This window comes from Schistocerca serialis, chromosome 5 (genome assembly GCF_023864345.2).
Source record: "Schistocerca serialis cubense isolate TAMUIC-IGC-003099 chromosome 5, iqSchSeri2.2, whole genome shotgun sequence".
NCBI classification, from domain to species: domain Eukaryota; kingdom Metazoa; phylum Arthropoda; class Insecta; order Orthoptera; family Acrididae; genus Schistocerca; species Schistocerca serialis.
In genome coordinates, this window is record NC_064642.1 from 663815045 (window position 1) to 663841127 (window position 26083).

Below are 26083 nucleotides of genomic sequence, written 5' to 3' on the forward strand. Positions count from 1 at the left end.
TAGAAGAGACAGACAAGATCCGATGGACAGCAGCGTGCTTCGTTACAGAATCATTTGGTACGTGCGAAAGCGTTAAAGAGATGATACACTCTGCAAGAGAGATGCTCAGTAGCTCGGTACGGGCTTTTGTTGAAGCTTCGAAAACATCGCTTCACCCAGGAGTCAAGCAGTATATTTCTCCCTCCTACGTATATCTCACGAAGAGACCATGAGGATGAAATCATAGACATTAGAGCCCACACAGAGGCATACCGACAATCTTTCTTTCCACGAATGAGCCTGGAATACAAGGGAGAACTGATAGAGGTATTCAAGGTATTTCCCGCCACACACCGTCAGGTGGCTTGCCGAGTATGGATGTAGCTTTAGAACCAGAGGTCTTCATCAGGGTGTATGGGTCTCGAGTGGGGAAGCTTGAAATGGGTCTTGTTCTGTCAGGAACCAATAGGAAACTGGGACTTCTTCCAGTACAACCTGAAAATTGGTGGGAACCAATAGGAATGCAGAAATGATATGGCTAGTTATGTGATTGTGATGTCAGGAATATCAGAAAGATCCATTCTCAACAGTCAGTGGAAAAACCAAGAAGCACCAACAGCAATCATGATCATCATCATTCTCTGCGTTGCTGAAGAAGTGTAAGAGCAAGTACACACCTTTGGTCAACTTCATGTCTAAGTCTGGGGATACTTATTGCTTCTCCTTCCTCCTTTTTCAGCGACCTCCCGTGTGATCAGTATATCAGCAGTCACTGCTAGCTTGTGGGGACCTGCATGGGCACTGACCTGTTGGGACGAGAAGTGGCAGCAGCAGCACTGGAGGATCCTACAGCCCACCTCACCAGCATGTTAGAGCCCTACAACAAGCTGCTATTATTCATCCCACTCATCGATATTTGTATTGAGGACAGCCAGCCAGTCCCCGACTCCAAGAAAAATCGTGCTGGGGGTCCTACATGACAGGAGGCTGGTCAACACTGGTCTCCAACATATGCACCACCCCAGAAAATTCTGGTGTTATCGCTAGGACAGGGTATTGATGTGTTGCATGAGAAGCTACCGATTCCTCCCAGTGCTCTAGTGACTTTCACTTCGACTTATACTTTAACAGAAAGGTGTTCAAAGCACTTAAATAATGGTATAGAAGCATCAGTGGACAGTGACCGCTGTGTTTTGTTAAAGATTAAAAACGCATCAAGATGAGTTAAAGTGCAGAATATGAAGTTGAAATGGGATGAACTACGTCGCCCAGAACACTATATCAATCAATAAACTACCTCTGAGTATTATCTATTTCCATTATCTCCAGACATTTACTGTGCTGGCCTGTCATAATCTATAGAATCACTGTACAATGGTGTGGGACTCATGGTGAGATTTGGTGGGCGATCCATTTACCTGCAACACTCCATCGTTACAGACTTGTTCAGTCTATGGATGGCGCTATCGCTTGTGTTGGAAAGACTGAACAGATGGTTGCATTGTGTTCAAACTATGTATAAAGAAATTTTCAGCTATCTATGTACGTACAGTGTCCATGCACATTATTTAGAACACTGCATCTGTATAGTGATGAAAGAAGAAACTAAAAGTACATTCATCTCTTTGCGAGAAATACACACAGAATTCTGTGCTTACTGTAAAGCTTTACTTACTAAATTCTGTGCTGGTGCGAAGATAAAGAAAGAATCAATAGTTTTTTTAATGTAGTACACACTACGTATAGCTGTTGAATAAAGGTATGTATATTACAGGTTCAAAATGGTTCAAATGGCTCTGAGCACTGTTGGACTTAACATATAGGTAATCAGTCCCCTAGAACTTAGAACTACTTAAACCTAACTAACCTAAGGACATCACACACACCCATATCCGAGGCAGGATTCGAACCTGCGACAATAGCGGTCACACAGTTCCAGACTGAAGCGCCTCGAATCGATCGGCCACAACGGCCGGCTATATTACAGGAAACTGTGTTTTTTTTGTTCATAACTCTCATAATAATGTTACTGTTACGAGTACTTTCACTCCAATGTCTAGAATACCAAAGTCACAACAGGCTGTCTACATCACCTCATCGCTTTAGTCAACGTCTTCAGGCTGCATGAAACTGAATGGTAGACCAAACATTCATGATCTTTGTATCTCCGTTTCTGACATATATATTTGCTTTAGAAGACCATTGCACACCAAAACCGATGCAGTCGGTGTTATGGTGGAGCTGGTGAAGCGTCCTCAACACAACGACTTAGTTGTAAGTGATTGTTTCTCCGATGGCACAGAAGATTGGAAGAAGAAGAAGAAGACAGGGCTACTTCTACCTGACAATCTGGGGTTTGATAGCTGTAGGTCCAGCCAGCTGCAGCAAGACAAATGTTACCATGTCACCACTAACACCGGTGGGGACCGCTTTCAACATGTTTGAGTGTTTTCAAAACCGCTGTTTCAGCTGCAAAAGTTACTGCAAGGTGTTGATGGTACAACATACATGACATCCAGCAGAAGCAGTGAAATTCCCCTGCAAGAAAAAGTAAAGTGAAACAACATGTTCGTATTCGACGATGTCGCTGTGGAAAACCAAAAACAAATTCCGCAGTATTTCTGTTTTGGCCATCACATGGGTGTTGATGTATTTTGATTGTGTCAGACATATTCCATAATTTAAAAAAAGTAGGTTAGTGATAATACAAAACTCATTATAGTCTTCAAACAAGACAACTTGAATTTGAAACACCTTTACCAAGTTCATGTAGGAACTGACATGTCATTCCATAGATCTGTAAACATGTGTGGAGACTGCTGGACTCACACACAGAATGGGTTTCTTGTTATTAATAGAACAAGAAAACTTAATGACGTACATATAGATGCAATTTTCAGCAGTTTCTTTATACGTATCAATGAAAGTATGTTAGTATACATTGAACCATGGACACGTTCACACACAACCTGACTCTCCACCTGAGAGGATGGAAAAGTCGTCTATACACAGATGGAAAATTTAATTCTCTCAGACATAAAGTTAAGGATCTAGAGACGTATATTCAGACCCTTCAGAAACTCGTCAACGATTATATGTTAGGACTATTTTGCTTGAACAGAATGTAAGTGACATGACTGTAAAGGCTGGTAGAACTAGATTGAATGTATATTATATGTAAATTTACAGACCTGACAAGTGAGTGGGTATACTTCCTGTCAATACAATCCATGTAGAGTGAAACATTGCAACAAACTCCTATCTTAACAACAGATTGATTCATTCAATTTACGGATTCGTCCCATCAGCTTGCACAGGGTACAAGATCGTTGAGACCCCTGCTAACGCTATATACCCCCAGACACAGTTCAGACACTGTACTATCTTCAGCTGCATATTGCGGACAAGTATAATAAACATGTCGACTTTCGTGGTGAGTAAATCGTTGTACGACTACATCTGAAGTGGAAGCAGTAGTGACCTTGAAGAAGCAGAGATCTGAAAGTAGCGGTGATCGTCAACCAGCAGGGACCTGTTGAAGGCAGAAGCGACGACGTTGATCTTTAGCTTGCTGGATTGGAAAAGGTGGTGACCTACAACCAGCCGGACCTCCAGCAGCTTCCCAGCGTCCACGTGTTGTCAGGGAAGACATGATTGGTCTAAGGTATAAAACCATCACCCCAGCTCACAGCGTAAACTGTTCACAATAGGAGTAGTAAGTCTCAAACCTTGCAGTGACTTCGCTTGATATAACTAACCCAGTAGAATATGACTATCGTATTATACGTCAGCAGTACATCTCACATAAACCTTGAACCTCAACCACATTTAACAGGAATGATGATATTAGGATTATTACCCAACACCAAGACGCCTTAACACTCCCATGCTGGAGTTTCCTATATCTCGATTAATCGTTTACGAATAAAAAGAGATGGTACAGCTAGAGTGGCATCGAACTATGTGCTTTAGCATTTCTGTTTCATGAACTTAATTGGGTCGAGATTAACGTTGTTCGCAATGTAGCAAAACATCAGGTCTTAAAACGTATGTCTCTGCCCCTGGCTCTGATTTGAACGATTTATAACATGCTGCATGCTTCATAGACGAGCAGTGGAAGGGTACAGGAGTATTATTGCTTATGGAATGATTTGAAGACATGCAACAAATTATTATGAATGGCAAAAAACTTATTCTAATATGGAGTGCAACAGATAAAATTCATACATTTAAGGAGATGAAGAGGAGATCGAAAAAATAATATGGAAAATGCTGCGCACAAATGTATTGGATAAGACAGCATTTGAATATTTTAAAAGTTGTGAATGACAGTGTATTTCTAACGTTATTATTGCGTATGTGGTAGGTTTTAGAGAACACAGACCTACCGCCTGCAAGGAGACAAATGTGCTCTATCAAATCCTCTGCTCGACTGGAGAAAACCAGGTTCATCATATTTGCGTTTCAGATCAACAGGAGAGGTAATATAGCAAATGATTCCACCAAATTAGACAGTTGCAGGTTAACTAATTTCAGAGTCTATCTGAACTCTGAATTCTACGGACCTTCCCGCTGGTGCGGTGGCTTGTGTGCCTCATCGATACAGATAGCCGTACTGTAGGTGAAAAATCAACAGAGGGGTATCTGTTGAGAGGACAGACAAAATTGTGGTTCCTGAAGAGGGGCAGCAGCATTTTCAGTAGTTGCAGGGGCAACATCCTGGATGCCTGAGTGATCTGGCCTTGTAACATTAATCAAAACGGCCTTGCTGTGCTGGTACTGCAAACGTCTGAAAACAGGGGGAACGACAGCCTAAATTTTTCCAGACGGCATCCAGCTTTACCGTATGGTTAAATGATGATGGCGTCCTCTTGAGAAAAATATTCCGGAGGTTAAATAGTCCCCCATTTGGATCTCCGGAGGGACTACTCAGGAGGACATCGTTATCAGGAGAAACAAAACTGGCGTTCTACGGATTGGAGCGTGGAATATCAGGTCCCCTAATCTGGCAGGTAGATTAGAAAATTTAAAAAGGGAATTGGATAGGTTAAGGTTAGATGTAGTGGGAATTAGTAAAGTTCGATGACAGAAGGAACAAGACTTCTCGTTAGGTGAATACAGGGTTATAAATACCAAATCAAATAGGGGTTATGTAGGAGTAGGTTCAATAATGAATAAAAATGAGGACGTACAGAACAGAATTGGGTAGAAGAGGATTTGTGGCACAACTTGTGTAGAAGAAGGGATCGGTTGGTAGGACATGTTCTAAGGCACCAAGGGATCACCAATTTAATATTGGAGGGCAATGTGGAGGGTAACAACCGTAGAGGGGGACGAAGAGATGAATACACCACACAGATTCAAAAGGATGTAGGGTGCAGTAGTTACATGGAAATGAAGAAGCTTGCGCTAGAGTAGCATGGAGAGCTGCATCAAACCAGTCTCTAGACTGAAGACCACAACAGGAACAACGATAATTGACAACTGTAGTGGAATGAAAACGTATACAGTCGAGCATTAGACATGTAAGCAAGGTTTAATGCTTCTCACTATGAAGAGGAAGGCTATCTACAGAGCCCACGTAAATTCAAGAAGTTGCCCACAATCATCTTAATAGACTGCTCAAAGAGATCAAGATGACTAAATCTGGATCTATAAATGTACGAACTGAATCTGAATCTCCGGAAAATTTGGTAGCAGACTGCACGAAATGCTCTAATTCCGCATGACCCTTTAATTAACTGTTACCTGTTCACTGGTGTTGTGCGACGAGCTGTATAAATGAACAAGTGCAGCGCCATACCCATAGAATGTCACAATGGCATCTCAGGGTGTGAACATCAGTGCAGAAGCTTGGGGTTTTTATGATGTTCAGCATAGACAGTTCATATTTAAAGACGGTACATTCATGGCAAACACAGAAGATGCTGGTAGAATAGAGACCTTCCCAGTAATCACAGCATCGATAAGTTCTTGAAGGATATGAAGTGTACCAAAGATGAGGGGACTGTAAAGTGGTTATCATATTTATACCATGGAATTCATCAGTATAATCTTCTCATTCCATATAAAAATACGGTAGCGTTGCTTCGATTGTGCGACAACACAGATACTGTCACGTAAGCCGAGGAGAAGATCACATGTGTGCATCGAATCTTCAACTTTTCTGCTACTCAAGGCCTGGAATTCTATTGGTGTCCAGCTCACTATTGACTCAAGAAGGAAACGATGTGTGAAAATTACGTTGTGTCTGCCTACGAAAATGTAAAATTGCTTTGAAACTCGATGAAAAATAAATCAATTTTTCCTGGCAGTCTGTGTGTTTTCCTTTCACACTTTGTTAGTATGTAATTTTACCCTGATACCACATCTGTGGTTTTCCTCCAGCACGGCAAAAACAATTTTAGACATATTTGCTATATGTCTCTGATAGCGGACATGGTCAACTTCTACCTGCTCCCATAACAAAACATGTGCTGAATTTTAGGCATAATTTCATACAACAATTACATATTTTTTGGTATTATCATCTTAAACTTCACCCTCACCTTTGAAACTAATGCCATATGTGTCTTAAAATCCTTTACATATGCATCTCGGATATGTTTTCTATAAATAAGAACAACAAATACATATGGTAACACATTTTTCGTTTACTCAATTCTCACTTATACAATTGGGTTCTTGAGGAACAATTTGGTTTTTGAGGTACAACTTGGTTAATGAGATTACACAATAACGAAAAAATTCACTGGTTGACATATTAACAATTTTTAGATATATAAATCTACACTGAAAGCTCACGTGATAAGAGGGTCATACTACTGTTCAATATATACACCTAGTCTCATTCTCTTCCTCTCATAAGCCAAAGTCTCCCTCACCCTCTCACTCAAAAAGTGAACAATAGAAGTATGGGAGAGTTTCAGTGTCGTCTTCACAAATGACGCTGTTTCCGTCATGATGCGAAACGCTGACTTCGATTGTAACACAGTGTACACCTTGTGTCCTCTAGATCGAAAACTTGTTAGCCGCACCATATTCTGCGGCTGTTGCGGAGCACCGCGAGCATCACTGAACCGGCACTGCAAACAGTCGTCCACCGACAGGGTTATCAATACTGCATGATGGAAAACCTCAGTCCACCTCCCAAGTTTTTGCAAAAGTTTTTGCGTGCAGTCCAACAAACTCCACAATTGGTGATCCCTTCGCCTCGTCTTCCATTCGGCCGATAGCCTTCCTGTTCTGTGGATCAATACCGTAAGGAGTATCGACTACGTATCCAGATGAGTCGAATTCTTCAGTGTAGCATCTCATTACTTCATATGGATTTCAGTTCTTCACCCTATAGATGAAGCTATCGGTATCCATCTAAAGTAACTTTGGATCTGCGAAATGAGTTTTGCAAACTCGTCGTGGAATCGGTACGTGTGGGGTTAGGATAGGTCTAGTATGCACTTTCCCACATAGATCGGTTTCGTTAGTTCGTTATTTCCACAAATTTTCGATTGCTTTCTCGAAAATTGAAATACTTTGTTAGCTTAAAAATCTTTCTCAATGTATATGTAGTGGAATCTCTCTGTTTCGTATTCAATATAATCCTTCTACCAGGCGGATTACTTGAAGGAGATAGCTCAGGTGATTCTATCCAGCCTCAGCACCAACCTGAGACACTGCTGGAGATCACGATATTAAGTAATGTATCTCCGCTTATTCCCCAGCGTTGTCACTAATCTCTCAAGACATCCAAGCAAATTGGCGTGAGCCTCTTGCAAACTAATAGGTTACATGAGCTCTGCCTCCACCACATACGCTACGTCAAAGTCAGCTTCCATACCCTCGATTTTTCCACATAATCTCTTCCAGTCTTGTTTGGATAACCACTACAACTAGTCAATCGGCATTGACTGTTGCATGGCATGCCCATATATATTATTGATTTCCAAGTACATAATGTTACTAGAATCAAGGGATGCGTTGGACCTACTAATGATGCGTGGGCTATTTCTCTTGGCGTGACTATGGACACATCGACAAAACGGATTCCTCACTCAAAGAAAAGACACATGTTAGCATCGGCCAATAGTTCGATGTCGCGCTTCGTTTTCTTGAGCATAGCGTCCCAAGGTAACCCAGGTACTGTGTAATAAAACGTGGGATCCAGAGAATCTGTGGTCGTGCGTATATTCTGGGATATTTCGGAAACATCGGCAAGCAAGTGCTATTCTGGGTCCACATAAAGCTGTGCTTACTCTCCTGAGGTTTAGATGCTTATTATGAGTCAGATATTCACAGCATGTTCATACACTGCGTCCGTTATGGCCTCGTCTGTAAGATTTGGTAGCCTGGTTTCGTTGCATTTTGCCATACTATCCAGATACATGTACGAGAAAACCCCTTTCTAGTCTTCAGCCAAGTCTTTTTTTGTTGGGAAGTGCAGCCAAAGTGACGAGCATATCGTTCTGAGGTAGTTTCAATACATTTCCGGAGTGGTGCCTGCTTAAAACGTAGCGAGTCAAGGAAACGGGGCGTAATTCTTGGCCTCACATGTCTGATGAATGAGATATATTTCTGATCACTCTCAGGCAGGGCACTGACGTGAACATTCTTCATACCGAAATTGGGTGGTTCAAATAGCTCTGAGCACTATGGGACTTAACATCTGAGGTCATCAGTCCCCTAGAACTTAGAACTACTTAAACCTAACTAACCTAAGGATATCACACACATAAATGCCTGAGGCAGGATTCGAACCTGCGCCCGTAGCGGTCGCGCGGTTCCAAACTGAAGCGTCTAGAACCGCTTGGCCACACTGGTCGGCTCATACCGAAATTAGCCAAGTGCTCAACAAGGAAGTGAGTGTCATATCCGCTTAAATTATAAAAGCAAAAGGGTACGTGCTGTGGTCATTGATACATCATGTGGCATGTATTGTGAGCTGAACCACGGAATTTCCCCATAAGATGACAGTGGTTCCTATGAGAAGTTTCCACTATTTTGCCTAACGCCTGCCGACAAAGAAGGCAGTCAATCCTGTTACTGTAAAAATCTTCATTCTCCTTCGGTTTGGTCATGGTAATGTTGTCGCTGTAAAGCTTAGCAACCTCCGATGAAAGTTTTTCTGACTCAGTGAGACTCCAAACTGCAGTATTACACCTGACAGGAGATTTTTGTCGGTTCACAGTCGGGTCATGTACATGTTTCTCTGTGAAGGTTGCATGTGAGGCTGTAGTGTCATCTTCACAGCGGGTCACAAGAGTGAGGAGGCATTATAAGTCGCCATACATCACAATCGCGGATCGCTTCTGAAGGTGAGCATTCTTAATCTTTGTGAACTTATTTTTATCAGTAGACACAATAATAGATTCTCGGTCCTTGGAAATGCAATTTACTAGATGCTTTAGGAGCAACGTGTCTGAGGAAAAGGTACTGAAACACCTTAAGAAACTATGCATTACATGATGATTTTTTTTATTTTAATTTTTGTTTTTTATATATTTTTCAGTTGGAAGCAAATGAGTCAGAACAAGTCCTTGATCCAATAGTACTGATAACTGTCTTTATTTTTATTTTCCTCATCTGAGACTATAAGCATTTTCACATGCATGTTACGCTCACTGGAAAGTTTTGAAAAGGATCGACGATTAGATGTTTATCTCATCTAATTTGTGTTTCTCCATACCATAAACATGACCCAATATGCCAATACTCTGCCCCTCAAATTTAGTTATGCCTTGGATCTTGATGGGGAGCACAATACCATTAAAGCTACAATACTTAGGAATATAAAGGTGCCTACCATATTGAGATGTGGCACAGGATTCTGTTTAATATTTCTCTGGCATGCCAGAACTGGGCATGAAAAACAGGCATTGTTGGTTTTCTTTTGGGCATTAATAGATCCCCTCTTATCAGCTATACCCTTAGGAGACTTGACATAGCTTGACCCTCCAAGTATCGGATCGGTGACATGTGTATGGGCGTCCAAGTATAGCGTTCGCCTGAGAGCTTTAGCTGACCCTCAAAATTCCATTTCGGAAACACAGTCCAGTATAGTACTCAAGGATGACTCACGAAACCACTCGATGATTGATGATCTTTGCTATTTTCTACCATTTTCCCTCCAGAGATAGTGATAGATAGAGATAGTGATTAAGTACCATTGCAATACAGTTCCCATAAAATAAAAATAATACTTCTATCAAAATCAAACAATTGTAGTAGAATCCAAATATCGTAGAAAAAGGTTGATTTACGTGAATTTGGGGTAGCTAATAGTCCAAATAGTCAACGATGGGAGCAATTTAGATCTGAACTGGATAAAGGGTTGGCTAAAAAGTCTCCCGTGTTTGAATTACACGGGAAAATCCATCCTGTAATCATATTTAGATTACTGCATGGACACTAACAGCTACATATAGTGAAAAAAGGTGGGTCTGCTTTGTTGAAAAATTATTGAGTGGGGCATACATAAGGTTGGTTACCACAAAACACTGAGAGCTTCAGGACTTACTACAGAATATCAAGCCCCATGGTGGTCTGTGGTAGCACAATAGCAAGTGGGAACACAATTATTGAGTCCCAATGTATGTAATGAAAAGTGTGGTACATTTGTCAAATTCCTTGAAACGCATATAGATCAAGAAAGTATTTTGCTGAAACGGTTAATGAAGGTCATTTCTGTGGTATGGTCATTAGTCTGTTCCCTAAAGTCTCTAAGTAAACATTAGTTAGTATATCCTAAGACGATACCCAGGGAACTTGGGAAATCTTTGACCAGTTAGATTGTCTTGACTTATATGAAGGAAATTCTATTAGGGAATGAGAACAACATGCTATAATTAGGAGACCAAACGCATGACACCAAAGGGAAAATAGAAATTTGAAGCGATATATGGGCTACTTTTCCATAAAGGTTTCAGTAACGTTACAAGGCATATGTAGAGTGAGGAGCGATGATGACATAAAAGGTGAGAAAACAGACAAAAAAGTTTTAAATGTGATGAAAAGATGATAAAATATTTTAAAATGTTAGTTAAAAGACAAAAAATATTTCCACAAACAGATATAGCACAAATGGATTGTTTCGTTTTTCATAATCCCCAACCAGCAACGCCGGTTAAGACCGTAATAAATTTCACTATTATGATTCTGACTGGAATGTTGTCATTTATTTCCTTCATACATTTTTGATAGTATATGCAAGTACATTGTTAAGACGATGTGGTAAAACAAAATCAACATTGCATTTCTACAACTAATAACATTCTAAATCTCTATATTGGAAAAAGATCGCCAATTTATTTTTTGAATAGTGGTTCTTAGAAATCTTAGCAATAAACGAAACCATCAACCTAGATGCCCTTTACCCAGAATTTTTCTATATGGTTTCCATGTCCCTTTACTTCAGTCCTTCTTCTACATTCATGGCCGTGCACCATCGAGCATACCCTGCCTCAATTTAGTTACCTTCAAAAATTTTTTCGAATTCTCTCTTCAATGTAGCTTAAACTTGACAGAATTTCTTCTTGTGCCTGCTTTGATAGTTTGTGGGCTTTTCTTTTCTCTTAGCCCCATCTTCATGTTCTTCACCTTTTTACTATCTTCTTCAAGAAGACTTTGGTTTCGCCGCTCTTTTTGCTGTCCTTCCTTACAAATAATACACTCCTGGAAATGGAAAAAAGAACACATTGACACCGGTGTGTCAGACCCACCATAATTGCTCCGGACACTGCGAGAGGGCTGTACAAACAATGATCACACGCACGGCACAGCGGATACACCAGGAACCGCGGTGTTGGCCGTCGAATGGCGCTAGCTGCGCAGCATTTGTGCACCGCCGCCGTCAGTGTCAGCCAGTTTGCCGTGGCATACGGAGCTCCATCGCAGTCTTTAACACTGGCAGCATGCCGCGACAGCGTGGACGTGAACCGTATGTGCAGTTGACGGACTTTGAGCGAGGGCGTATAGTGGGCATGCGGGAGGCCAGGTGGACGTACCGCCGAATTGCTCAACACGTGGGGCGTGAGGTCTCCACAGTACATCGATGTTGTCGCCAGTGGTCGGCAGAAGGTGCACGTGCCCGTCGACCTGGGACCGGACCGCAGCGACGCACGGATGCACGCCAAGACCGTAGGATCCTACGTAGTGCCGTAGGGGACCGCACCGCCACTTCCCAGCAAATTAGGGACACTGTTGCTCCTGGGGTATCGGCGAGGACCATTCGCAACCGTCTCCATGAAGCTGGGCTACGGTCCCGCACACCGTTAGGCCGTCTTCCGCTCACGCCCCAACATTGTGCAGCCCGCCTCCAGTGGTGTCGCGACAGGCGTGAGTGGAGGGACGAATGGAGACGTGTTGTCTTCAGCGATGAGAGTCGCTTCTGCCTTGGTGCCAATGATGGTCGTATGCGTGTTTGGCGCCGTGCAGGTGAGCGCCACAATCAGGACTGCATACGACCGAGGCACACAGGGCCAACACCCGGCATCATGGTGTGGGGAGCGATCTCCTACACTGGCCGTACACCACTGGTGATCGTCGAGGGGACACTGAATAGTGCACGATACATCCAAACCGTCATCGAACCCATCGTTCTACGATTCCTAGACCGGCAAGGGAACTTGCTGTTCCAACAGGACAATGCACGTCCTCATGTATCCCGTGCCACCCAACGTGCTCTAGAAGGTGTAAGTCAACTACCCTGGCCAGCAAGATCTCCGGATCTGTCCCCCATTGAGCATGTTTGGGACTGGATGAAGCGTCGTCTCACGCGGTCTGCACGTCCAGCACGAACGCTGGTCCAACTGAGGCGCCAGGTGGAAATGGCATGGCAAGCCGTTCCACAGGACTACATCCAGCATCTCTACGATCGTCTCCATGGGAGAATAGCAGCCTGCATTGCTGCGAGAGGTGGATATACACTGTACTAGTGCCGACATTGTGCATGCTCTGTTGCCTGTGTCTATGTGCCTGTGGTTCTGTCAGTGTGATCATGTGATGTATCTGACCCCAGGAATGTGTCAATAAAGTCTCCCCTTCCTGGGACAATGAGTTCACGGTGTTCTTATTTCAATTTCCAGGAGTGTATATTCTGCGTATGGTTCCTCTCCAAACCTCATGAGCTACAAGTCAATGGGCTCAGGTCAAAACATCGTTTAAACCTCTTTCTGTCATCACTGCCTTACCATCGCCTATGTGTGCGTCGAAATGGAATATTTTGTCTGATGTCCACATTTCCATGCGACAGTGTACGGGAAGTTTTAAGAAGTTTGAATTAGCTGGATAATTTTAATCCGTGGATGATGAGTATCTTTTTGAAGTGAGCTGCGGTCAGTAATAGTCAAAACCTTTGAAATCTAAAGCTGTATCGTCTTTTTCAAACTGTCTAACCATCATATCGTCTAATAAGTAATTTTGTCTTAAGTCCAACTACAAAATTTTGCAACCTGTAACACGCTACTGTAGTTTCTCCTCTTTATTCCTTCTCTGGGGTCTTTAAACATAAAACTTGTCGGTGGTGCACTTAATAAGTAAATCTTCTCCATTGCAGAGGTGTGACGTAATGTTTTAGGACATTCTTTAGAAACCTCAACTTAACATGCTTTTTTGAGTTTGTTAAGCTCTGCGATTACTTACTAGATACTACTAGTTGTTCAAAAGCAGGCAGATTATTCAGTGTAATGAGTTCGTTGTGAAGAACTTCAGAAGTACTCTCCATTTTTCTCAAACCATAAGCCTTCAAAACCCGAGCCAAAGAGTTTTGAAGTGTGTTTTATATATTTGTATGCAACTTTGGTGTTCGGCTTTGAAAATGCTGTGTGGAATAACTGAATAGATCTGCAGATGAGATCATGAAATAAAGTTCTGCTTTCACTGAATGTCTTCTGAAGTATTCGTATTATGTCAAGGAATCCTGCATACTCGGTTCGCAGAACAAACAATCAAACAACTGGTATTTATGAGTTTTATTATAACATGACAAGTGCTAATACTTAACTTTTAATCTCATGTGTCGCCAGCTAGCGTGACATACAAAATAATCAGTCTTCTTCAAAACAGACAAACATAAACTATGCTACGTAGATATTTGTAGTGATGGAGGCTACGATGCGACGGCTAAAGAAGTAGCTAACGTTGAAGCTTCTATCGAAGTTGGCCGCCACCAGTAGGGCGCGGCGCTTATGTCCTCTTCACGTAAAGGCCGCTGCTGTCGTGTTCTCGTCCTGGAGGGAGGTTGGTCAGCATGCAATTGGCTGACCTCTTCTCACAGCCCTTTGCTCTCTGTCGTTCCCGACTGTCGTACCGGCGCCGACTTTAGGCCGTAACAATTGACAACCGCATTGTAGGATTTGGAGCCAATACTAGCGGAATTCTATTTTCAGATGTGCCTGCTTTAAAAAGTTATATTGAATACCATCCAACTATTCAAAATCCAGTTGGCTGAAGTTCTTAAATAAGGCCACCTATTTCTTGTGTCCACCAAAACTTGTGATGTGGAATATTGTAGTTAGACTTGATTCCTTCATATTCTTCGTAGTAAGATATCAAAAAATTGTTAACATTGACCAGAAAGTAGACTAAAAAATACTTACAAAAGAAGATTGCACCGAAATGAAATCGCGAAGGAAGTGTGCGACATTGTAAAAATATATGCGCAATATGCAAAATGCTGAGTAAGTCGCTAACTAAAAGGTCATTGACTGGATGTAAACTGACATCGTAATTCCAGTACTATGTGTTTCGGACAGACCCATAATGAATTATCTACAGCAAACCAGATAAAAATACATAGCTATCTACAAAATAAAAATGAGTTACAAAACCGAGATGAAAGAACATACAAAAAAGTATATTAAAAGTCATTAGAGGTCACATACATCGGAACGTCATGTTACACATACATACAAAAGTTACATGTTGTAGTAGTAACGATCATCAACAGGCTGTTAAAAGCTTGTCAGAGTAATATCCAAATTTTCCACACCAGACGACGTCGAAGTGGCGAAAGTGGCGCTATATAGTGCTAAAGTATAAACAACATAAATTTAGAAAGGAAATCGAACATATTAACAGATGATTAGTAGCATAAACACATATGGTGTAACAATGAACAAAATAATACAGAGAACACGAAAAATACAATTCTATACATACTCCGAATGGAAAGTACTATCAACATGTGTCAATGCAGCTACATTAACCAACATGTAGAAAATAATGACAATACGTAACGCAATAATTATGCAGTTGTTACACGCGAACCTTATGGGCAGAGCACCGTTATAGGACAATGCATAACGCTGATGACATGCATCTAAGCAAAATATACAAAAACATCAAAGGAAAAGAATTTACATTCGAGCCTCGTAACAGCAAAACAATTTTTTTCATGAAAGTAATACACAGTAATGCCGACATATTGGCAACTTCAAATAAAACAAATATTTTTAATAGAAACCTTATACAAAGAAAATCGTAAGCGCTGCAGCTCTATCTGGCATTATAAAATGAGGATTAATCAGTGCAAATACAACATATATAGCAGACTGTCTAAATTACGAAGCTGGAAAACAGATCACTGCAAAAAGAGTAAAACAGACATTACAAATATTCCAGTTATCCGTCATCCGTCATCGAAGGAAACAGAACTTATGGGACACTTCCTATTTTTAATCTTTTTAAACATACAGTGAAAATGTAAACTGAAAATATAATTGACATAAAGTCATTAATTAATCACACGATAAAACCCCGAGAAAAAGTCGTTCTTTGGTAGTAAAAATACACTAAAAATGTGAAGAAAGTGGTTGATTAGTGGGAAGGGTACTTTCAGTTAACAGAATAGCGCACTGAAAGCTAAACTCTGATTCCTTATGGTCGTTATACAGGTAGTTCAATGGAAAACAAGAGGAGGGATATAGTGGTACGTACGGCGGGGGGGGGGGGGGGGGGGTGGGGGGGGGGATGGTAGGGGGGAAGACAAGTGATAGGGCAATACACTAGGGTGACGAAAGTCAAGGGACAGCTCCTGATATCGTATAGTTTATAGTTTCTACTTTTTCTCAGCGTAGTGCAGCAAGCCTATGTGACATGACAAGTCGTTGGAACACCCCTGGAGAAATTTTGAGCCATGTTGTTTCATAGGCGTCCACTACAGCGAAACTGTTGCTGGTGCAGGATTTTGTGGACGAACTGAATTCTCAATTACGTCCCATAAAAGTTCGATGTCATTCAGAGCGGACGAACTGGGAGGCCAGACCATTCGCTCGAGTGGTCCAGAATACACTGTGCTAATTGTCTATAGGATGCTTGTAAATATCAAGCTCCTCGAGGACGTGAAAGTGACGAGAGTGACGAAAACTGCTATAATGTGATGAGCCAAATCCGAAACAATCTGTGGTGAAGCTTATCGTCATACTGGCTATTCCTCAAGGAATAGTTGCACATAGTGCGATAATATGTGTTACAGGCACGGCAACAACAAATGTCTAGATAATGATTTTTTCCAGTGGTTCCACGTAGTATACATTTCCGTGTCAGACTCTTTTCAGGCGAGCTATTTTCCTCTAAATGAGCATGATTTATGTCCACAGAACAGCAGTCAAGCAAAAGCAAATTATTTTAATTGGGTATTGCCCAAAAGCAGTGTCCGTACCATAGTAGTATTTCTCGTACGTCCGTTTTCCAACTCTTACCGTACCGTAAATATTCCCTAGTGTCCTTGCAAGATAATGCAAAAGAGAAGCAACCGTAGGCAGCCGAGCCCGTCCAACTTCTCACCACACAACAAATAATTTTCCAGCCAGTTCACCATTATGATTTTTTTTTTTGAGTCATCAGTCTTCTTATTTTTTTGATGCGGCCCGCCTCGAACTTCTCTCCTCTGGCAACCTCTTCGTCTCAGAGTAGCACTTGCAACTTATGTCCTCCATTATTTGTTCGATGTATTCCAATATCCGTCTTCCTCTAAAGTTTTTTTCTCTACAGCTCCCTCTGGTGTCATGGAAGTCATTACCTGATGTCTTAACAGATGTCCTAACATCCTGTCCCCTCTCCTTTTCAGTGTTTTCGTTCCTCTCCTCTCCGATTCTGCGCAGCACCACTTCATTACGTACCTTATCAGTCTACCTAATTTACAGCATTCGTCTGTAACAAAAAATCTCAAAAGCTTCGATTCTCTTCCTGGTTTTTCCACAGTCCATGTTTAACTACCACACAATGCTGTGCTCCAAATGTACATTCTCGGAAGTTTCTTCCTCAATTTAAGGCCTATGTTTGATACTCGTACACTTCTCTTGGCCAGGACTGTCCTTTTTCCCAGTGCTAGTCTGCTTTTGATTTCCATCTTTCTCCGTCGGGCACTGGTTATTTTGCTACCTAGTTAGCATAATTCCTTAACGTCCTCTACTTCGTGAGCATCAACCCTGATGTTAAATTTCTCGCTGTTGTCACTTGTTATTTCTCATTAGATTCGTCTTTATTATGGTTCAAATGGCTCTGAGTACTATGGGACTCAACTGCTGAGGTCATTAGTCCCCTAGAACTTAGAACTAGTTAAACCTAACTAACCTAAGGACATCACAAACATCCATGCCCGAGGCAGGATTCGAACCTGCGACCGTAGCGGTCTTGAGGTTCCAGACTGCAGCGCCTTTAACCGCACGGCCACTTCGGCCGGCTCGTCTTTATTAGGTTTAGTCTCTACCCATATTCTATACTCATTAGTCCATTCCACTCAGCAGATCCTGTCATTCTCCTTCATTTTCACTCCCGATCAGCGAATCTCATCACTGATATCATTTAACTTTGAATTTTAATTCCACTCCTGAACCTTTCTTTTATTTCTGAGATGGCTTCTTCGATGTAGAGACTGAACAGTGGGGGCGAAAGACTACATCTGTTTCGTACATGCTTTTTAATCCTAGCAATTTGTTTTCACGGTCGTCCACTCTTATTATTGCGTCTTGGCTCTTGTACATATTGTATATCACCCGTATATCCCTGTAGCTTCCCCTGTTTTTCAGAGAATTTCGAACATCCTGGACCATTTTACACGGTCCACTTTTAATCTTCTGGCATTCCACTCGACTCGTAGAACCTTATCCTTTCGTTGGTCATTCAGTCTTTTGCTAATGGTCACCTTCCCCTTGACAGTCCCCTCACAGACATACGAATCCGGGACTATTCTGGAATATTTTTCCAATGGAGAGATCATCATAACACTTTAAATTAAATTAAAGGCCGCACATCCTATGGATACACGATATGTGCCTTCAATGCAGTGGTTTCCACTGGCTTCTGCATGCTCATGCCGTTGATCATTGCTCATTTTCCGCCTTTAGGCGCATTTTCCCACCCCAGGGGCGGGAGAGTGCCCTGTGCCTTCTTTGACAGTAACGTTGGCAGAATGATGGTGAGTTCTAATGCCGGAGGTCTTCTGACGCCAATGCTGATTATTAATCAAAACTTAAGTGGTGGAGGATTTCGAATCTGGGACCAAGGACGATTCCGTTACTGATCAAAGATGCTACCTCGAAACCGTCAACATTATCGTATATTAATGCATTAAGGAGCTGATATTTCTCTAATTTCCATAATTCCTTTGATTCGCGTTTCCTCTTCAATTCCAGATAGGTCGGAATTGAAAACAATTTCCCCACTGAACAATGGGATAAGTTTGTTTATCTCATGTACGAGTTTTCTAGTCGATTCCGCACTTTTGCTGTGCATCGTCAAGTTTACGCTTTATCTGAAAATTCGTTGCCTTACGTCTCCTAATTCTGCATCACTGTTCAAGGTTCTGCAAGCATTGACTGCTTCCCTTGAAATCGCTGCAATCTACGTCGCACAAAATTTGATGTGTATGTCGTATCAGGTGATGTCATACACATATTGTAAATTCTATCGAGCATTCTTAAAACGCGCAAACACCAGTTTTTGTAACAAGTGAGCCTTGTCCCTCCTTGAATATCCGCAGTTTTGTTTAAGCATTACGCGATTGTATTGTTCCGGACTTATTCTAAATCGTTCATAATTGTTGTTTTACTATGCTGCCGATGACCGTCCATGTACGTAATCATGTTTGGTACACACTCCTTGGACAGCGATTGTTTTTTACTACTTTCACTGTAGACGGGATACCTACCTCAATGTCCGACAAAGATGAAGTACTCATGGCTTGACACGTGTTACAGAATCGATTTCAATTGTTAAGCACGTATCATCATCATTGTGTTCCTCATGTACGTTGTCCACACAGTCAAGAGTTTCCGACACCATTCATTCCAATGACTCATGTTGCTGAAATGCTAATATTTCGTCTGCCACTTCTTTCATGCTGTGCGAAATTCCATGGGTTCCTATCTGACGAAATGTCAACTACGGCAACTGTTGCAGATATAATGCAATGTTTGCTTTGTATATTGTTGACATTGCTCTGCCTTGTATCAACACCACTAGCATCTCTGCGCCGTTGTGAGTTACTCGTCAACTAAGGTGCTCAAATACGATCCGTAGCCACATGTTATTATCTTGATTTTGTAACTCATTTTTATTTTACATATAGCTATGTATTTTTATCTTGTTTTCTGCTGCCATCTGATGATGGCAATTCCGCAACGTGCAACGTTGGATTAATAAAGTCAGCTTGCATCCTTGCAACTTTCTTCTGATCGACCTATTCAGCATTTTGTAAACTGCACGTACTTTTCACCATTGTCACATAACTCCTTCGTGACTTCACATAGCACCTATGCAAGTTTACGCCACACTGGACCATTCGTGTGGGCAAACGGCTCTTTGTTTTCAAAATAAATGTATAAATGTACTGACTAATCAAAGGAACATTCTTTTCAACAGAAGTGTCTGAATAGTGATGTAATTCGTAAATATTCTAAGTGAAAGTTGAGTAATTCTTTACTGAGTGCACAAGAAATCAAAGACAAGTGTGAATGTATGTTCGTGAAAAGTGAAATAAAAATGATATAAAGAGGCAAGTACTTGGCGAATAGTACAAATCCTGAAATTTCTAAGCGAGTATTTTTTATTTTTTCATAATTTTTTTTCTTGTATTGGGGAAGCTTTGTAACAGATCGAGAGCATCCCTTTAAATAGCATGCGCTTGTCACGCAGTATGCATTAGTTAGCGTAGGTAACGCCTGTTCTGCAGCGAGACACTGCTTTGAGGCTACAATTGTTAATAGGTCTGAATCAGCAAATTTTAGCTGGAGAGGAGAATATTTTGAACAAAGGGTTAGATTTTAGTCTTCCTTTAAATGTTCGTTCACAAATTGTTGAGAGGTCTTAGCTGAGGTGAAAGTCGTTTATGAAGTGTATATAGTTTCTAAGCTTTTGCAACCAAAAACTGCATTACAGACAAAGCTCTTCACAAAACTTTAACATCATGACACTTAACAAATTTTAATTTCATTTCCACAGTGAACTGGCTGGCCACCAAATTTCCAGAAAATAATGACGACATCTCGATTGCTGATAAAGAAAATTTTGTATTTCTTCTTTCAGTTGCAAATTATGTTTCGAAAACTGTGGATTTTTTTTTTTTCAAACTTAGAACATCATTGAAAATAATAAATGCCCATTTCAGTGGTATATTAACGACATGAAAAACTTGTTCAGATTTCTAATGTTCTTTTTGCTTGGGATTTCACAAAAAAGGCAGATCGCAATGAATCCTAAAATACCCACCTTCCATCCGCAGATTAATTTAAATAAATTGAATTATCCTATTCGTTCTATTCTGAACGGTTGTCATGGATCTAATTACTTTTCGGTTGTTTATGCTACGGTAAACTCAAAGCTGCATTTACTTTAACGAAAAATTAGGCTATAAAAAATTGCTATTAAATGGCAATGCTTGTCATGGAAAAGGTCAAGAGGCTACCATTACCTCTCTATGGCATCGCCAACCTTTATACAAATACCCGAAAGACAAGACGTTACAAATTATATGGACGGACCTCTTAGGACATATGAAATTGAATGACGGAGAAATTTTTGACTGCTTGGACAAAAACGCCTATTTTTGTCTTATAATTACATAACGTTTAATAACAAATCTTATAATAAAGTCATGGTCTTGAGTTGGATTGCAGTTTATCAGGCATAAACTGAAACGCAGCCCGTTTCACTTAGTTGAGTACTTAATACTTCTTTTTTATAATTCTGTGTTTATATTCGTCTATATCGTATGAGCCTCTGAAAGTATGAGAATATATTTTGGTTTTATTAATAAGTAAAGCGTGAGACACTGCGACGAATCAGCACGGAGATGGCACTTGTTTGTTTCATAAAAATTACTTAGACCTTCAGAAATTGTGAAAACTGTAGTTCGACTTTCAGTTCAGGAGTTACAGTAATGCAGATAAGAAAACCGCTAGTAAACAGATCCAACGTTTTAGTGTGACAAATTTCACTTCTGCTGACTGTGTATAGAACACTAAAAAATAAATGTCGTGTGACTAGGGCTTCCCGTCGGGTAGACCGCTCGCCGGGTGCAAGTCTTACGATTTGACGCCACTTCGGCGACTTGCGCGTCGATGGCGATGAAATGACGATAATTATGACAACACAAAACCCAGTCCCTCAGCGGAGAAAAATCTCCGATCCAGCCGGGAATCGAACCCGGGCCCTTAGGATTGACAGTCTGTTGCGCTCACCACTCAGTTACCGGGGGCGGACTATGGAACACTGACCTGGCTCATTTGCAACTCATTCTAATTGTTTGAAATTTGTTCTTAATTAACCACAACTTAGCATGGAACTCTGTTATTAGTCCAATAGACTAGAGCGTTTTCATTTGTGGAATCTTTTGGAGACGAAGCACCGAATGATCTAGACAAAGCTGAAATGGTTGAGCATCAGGCAGTCGCAAATCACGTATGACATTTCAAATCTTCTCTTCCTCTAGAGTGCCAAAACTGACTTTACTGATATTAATTTTCGCTGTTTTGGGTTTTGTCTTATCTTCAAGTTTTTTTATTCATTTAGTTTACATTTTTGCTATCTGTATGAGTAAAGTAGTTGTCACATCGTCCCAATGGACACTCACATGGTAAATGTAATGTGAGCATGAGTGAAAAATCCTACAGTCGAGTCGTGTGATAAATTTATTTGTTGTTGGGTAAATAATTTTATTTACTCTGTATAGTCCTATTTCTTACGCCTCAAAATGTCTCTGTGTTAAACTTTGATTTGAAATTAACTGTTCTTGATGGCAATGTTCTAAATATGATCAACAATTTCTTCTGCCATAAGTTACGATTTTCTTTTCTTAAACTACTGTGCATTACACATGTAGTTTCGTACGTTTTCTACACATTGATTACCTGTTTTGATTTCGCAACAGAGCAATTTCACTTTGTTTACGCACCAATATTTGTAGAGTAACTATTAAAAATAGCCATCAACCATTATAAGGTATACTATAGCATTGCCCGTAAATACGCTGTAGTCTGGTATGACTGTGTTCTTCGGTTCCATTAACTGTTATCCACAATTACTTTTTCATAGTTCTCTTTATTGAAGTTATAATTATGTAATTAGCATCAAAATAATAGATATTTCCATTTCAAATTATTATGGTTTCAAATAATATTTCTTTATAAAAAGCTGTGTGAATCTCTTACTCATTACATATATACTTATTATTACAATATAAGAACGCCTCAACCTGAATGAGGTCTTCTTATTATCCAGGTATCATGTATTCGATGTCACATTGATACTAGAAGTAGAACACCAGTAATGTTGTAAATTCACAATCGAGGCAACTAGGCAGGTGCAGGATACTACAGCAGTCGGATGGGTGTGCGACTCCATGTCCTAAGACGTCCGCTTCCGCGCCTACATGATATTCTTACTTCCGCTTCTCTTGTGTCACTGGAAAAACAACAAAATGTAATGAGATATTTCAGAAGGAGAGGTCAGTACTCATGTTATTTACCTGAATATGTTTCCAGAGTTACAATAATTACATGTAGCCAATTAGAAAATACATACACACACACACACACACACAGAGACGCAGGGAGATATTTACACATATCCATAGATGTTAACGTATTTAATTCCTGTTCAAAATGTTTACTCGTTGTTGGCATATTTTGGGTATATACAATGTGGTGGGAAAAAATTTGAAAAGCTTGTAAAGATGGTGCAAGGTCGGATATGCTGAGAAATTCTCGTTAAGATAAAAGTTCGATGCGATGCACCGTTTTCGAGTTACTTAGCATTGAAGTTAGCTAATCAGTTCAAGCAGCGCGCCAGAGACTGTATCGGCAAATATTTTCTTCTTTTCGTCTCCTAAAATCTAAGAAAACAGAGCCTCAAAAATTAGACATGGGTAGGCAGTAAGTATCAAAGCGAGCCAAAGGTTGAGCAGCCTCGTGCGCTATCATCTACGCGATGAGACAAAACTGACACTAATTACATCTGGCCGAACAGCTGAATTTGCGCACGCAACGGCCCGAGTGTCAAACTTCGGTGCTGGATGTTTAAGTCGGAAACAGCTTGACGAAGCGACTTTTTTTCTGACTAGTATTTCACATCATAACCTACGCTGCAACACTCTAAGAGGTTCTTTTAATATATATGGTCTTAAAATAAGCCTCTACGTGTGTGTGTGTGTGTGTGTGTGTGTGTGTGTGTGTGTGTGTGTGTGTGGGTGGGTGAGTGTGAGTGTGCTTGTGTGTGTTTATACGAGTTATTCTGGGTGGTCGAGATAACTGGGCGACCCTATTGCATGGCCCAAAATGTAGGTTGTAACTGGTGTTAAGTTCAGGTATTTTTATTGGTAACTGAGGACGGGGTACTGAATAACATTACATCAGTGTTTACATCATTTTCAGACTGACAATTGCAGCCACTATAAGTCATACGTTTTCAGGTTGGTTTGTATTTCCATGTACATGTAGCAAGAGCAAGCCACCAATGGGCAGCAGGTCAGGCGTTGAAATATGGACGCGTTGACACAAAGTGGTTCGCCTTTACTGATATGCATAGACCGGTCACTGGTGCAGTACGACCGTGCAAAACCTAGCAGGTCGTAAAGTTTTTCACGTGGGAAGACTGTTCGCCACAGAGAAAATATCAAGCAATTCACTGGTGTTTGTACATATTAAGGTGCCACATAAAAAAACATCCGCATTTACACCCGTTGCAACCTGTTAATACTTCGAGGTGTTATTTTCAATAAGTTCTAGGGAACAGTATGACGAATACTTGAGGAATACAAGTTACTTTTAAACTTTGTATCCACCGTAATATCACTAGGACTTCGTTTTCTTTTCAGCGACAATGTATACATATTTCGAGATACGGAAAACACGCTTCGAATAGGAACATGACCCGATAGAACAATATAACAGCGCCACAAAATACTGTCTCAGTCAGCAGAGCTAGGTTCCTGATTGGTCTGTAACTTCTACAGTACCACATGTAAGGAACCACTTTCTGGTAGGTTTCGTATGTTTATTTATATGCTTGCCATAACAGGAGCTCAAAATGTTGACCTTGTGCACTGTTACACACAATATAGACATTTCGGACAGACAATATTGAGTGTTTTACTTTAGTATGGCTTAACTGAGAACTGGCTCGAATGATGCGGTATTTGACGTCTTCGGTAGTTGCCAGTGTTCGCTTGAAGACCTCTTGTATCGCTACAAATATTACTCCAGAGGTCGTTACTCTGTTTCGCGTCCATCCTACTTTGTGTTTGCAAAACGATGGATCGAACGATCTGTAAAATCTCTCTTTATAAAATACGTGCACAATGGGAATGACATCACTCATATTGGAACCACATGGCCTGTATTGTGTCCGGTACGATATCTTCCAGTAAAAGCAGCCACGTATGATTTACATTCATCAGATACTTGAGTCTATTTAGAATTTTGTCAGTAAGACTGAACCAGGGATCAATTCCTGAAAGACGGCCGTTACACTTAGACAGACCGAGGTCGTACTTTATTCCCCCTCTGAGCTAAAGTGGATGGTCAACGGACATGTAGTTCGTATTATGAAGATGGTTTTTCCGACTGTTTTTAAACGATACTTCATCCGTTAGTAAAACCTTCCACTGAAACGGAGCATTTTGTACTTCACACTTTCAATTTCTTGTGACTAAAGGGAAAGTTAAGTATTTGTTTGTTGTATGACAAACACTCCCACATTAGCCGCCATCGAGTGTGAAATACATACAAATTCCACATGTGGATAGAGAGAGATAGAGAGAGAGAGAGAGCGAGAGAATGTGATGTATTTCTCAATATTTTGTGGAATAGTGGATTCCATACCCGTTACAGATTACCACCTTAACATGGTGAAAAGATTTGCACGGCTCAGTGATTCACAGAGGTATACCAGATTGGTCAGTAGATGCGACACCAGAAAAACAGCAGTTTTCCTAGAGGGCTCCCTTGGTGGGAGAATGTGGGCTACAACCACACAGGCCCTCGGCTAAGTCTGAGGCTGCTTACACCCACTTGTGTCAGAGCTCTTGTGCCTTCCATCCTGCCGGCCTCTATTGGCCAACTCTTGCCTTTTGTCTTCCATTCTCATTCTCTAGTCTTGTCTCCCTTAGGGATAAAGGCCTCTTCAGTTGAGGTGAAGGAAACTTTCCTAGGGATGCAAACCCATAGGGGAACATCTGGTCCTCCAGGTAGTGGGCTATGCGATGAGATGGATAACCTATCCAAATAAATCGGAAGCTCTGGAAAATTACCGGGCAAGGAGAACACTGAGAATTGCGGGATAAAATACATACTCTACGTTGCCACATCGAACTTTCAGAGTCTAATGAGAAACAATACCGAGCTTAATAAAATACTTAAAAATTTTAAAACAAATTTAGCTGTGACTAACTAACCAAAAAGAAGTCGAAAAATACTAAATATCTAGAAGATTACCTTATGTCACATAGAGGGGTAGCACTGAGTGAAGAGCATGTAGTGGAGCAGCAGTGTTAATAGATTATAAGAACATCACTACAGAAATATGCACAAGTAATATAAAGAATCATCACAGTGAGATTGAAACCTGATTGAGGACACTTAGTTATAGGAACTCACACACAAGAAGAAGAAAA

At 40.9% G+C, this 26083-nt stretch overlaps 1 protein-coding gene across 1 annotated transcript in view; it reads right to left on the reverse strand.

The window, feature by feature from the left end:
* Window positions 1–22492: 22492 nt before the first annotated feature.
* Window positions 22493–26083, reverse strand: part of LOC126481006 (B-cell receptor CD22-like) — a 113633-nt gene continuing 110042 nt past the window's right edge. Inside the window, exon 9 of the mRNA XM_050104460.1 lies at window positions 22493–22875. Within this exon, the coding sequence (XP_049960417.1) occupies window positions 22873–22875 (3 nt within the window). The 3' untranslated portion in view covers window positions 22493–22872. The remainder of the gene's footprint in view (window positions 22876–26083) is intronic.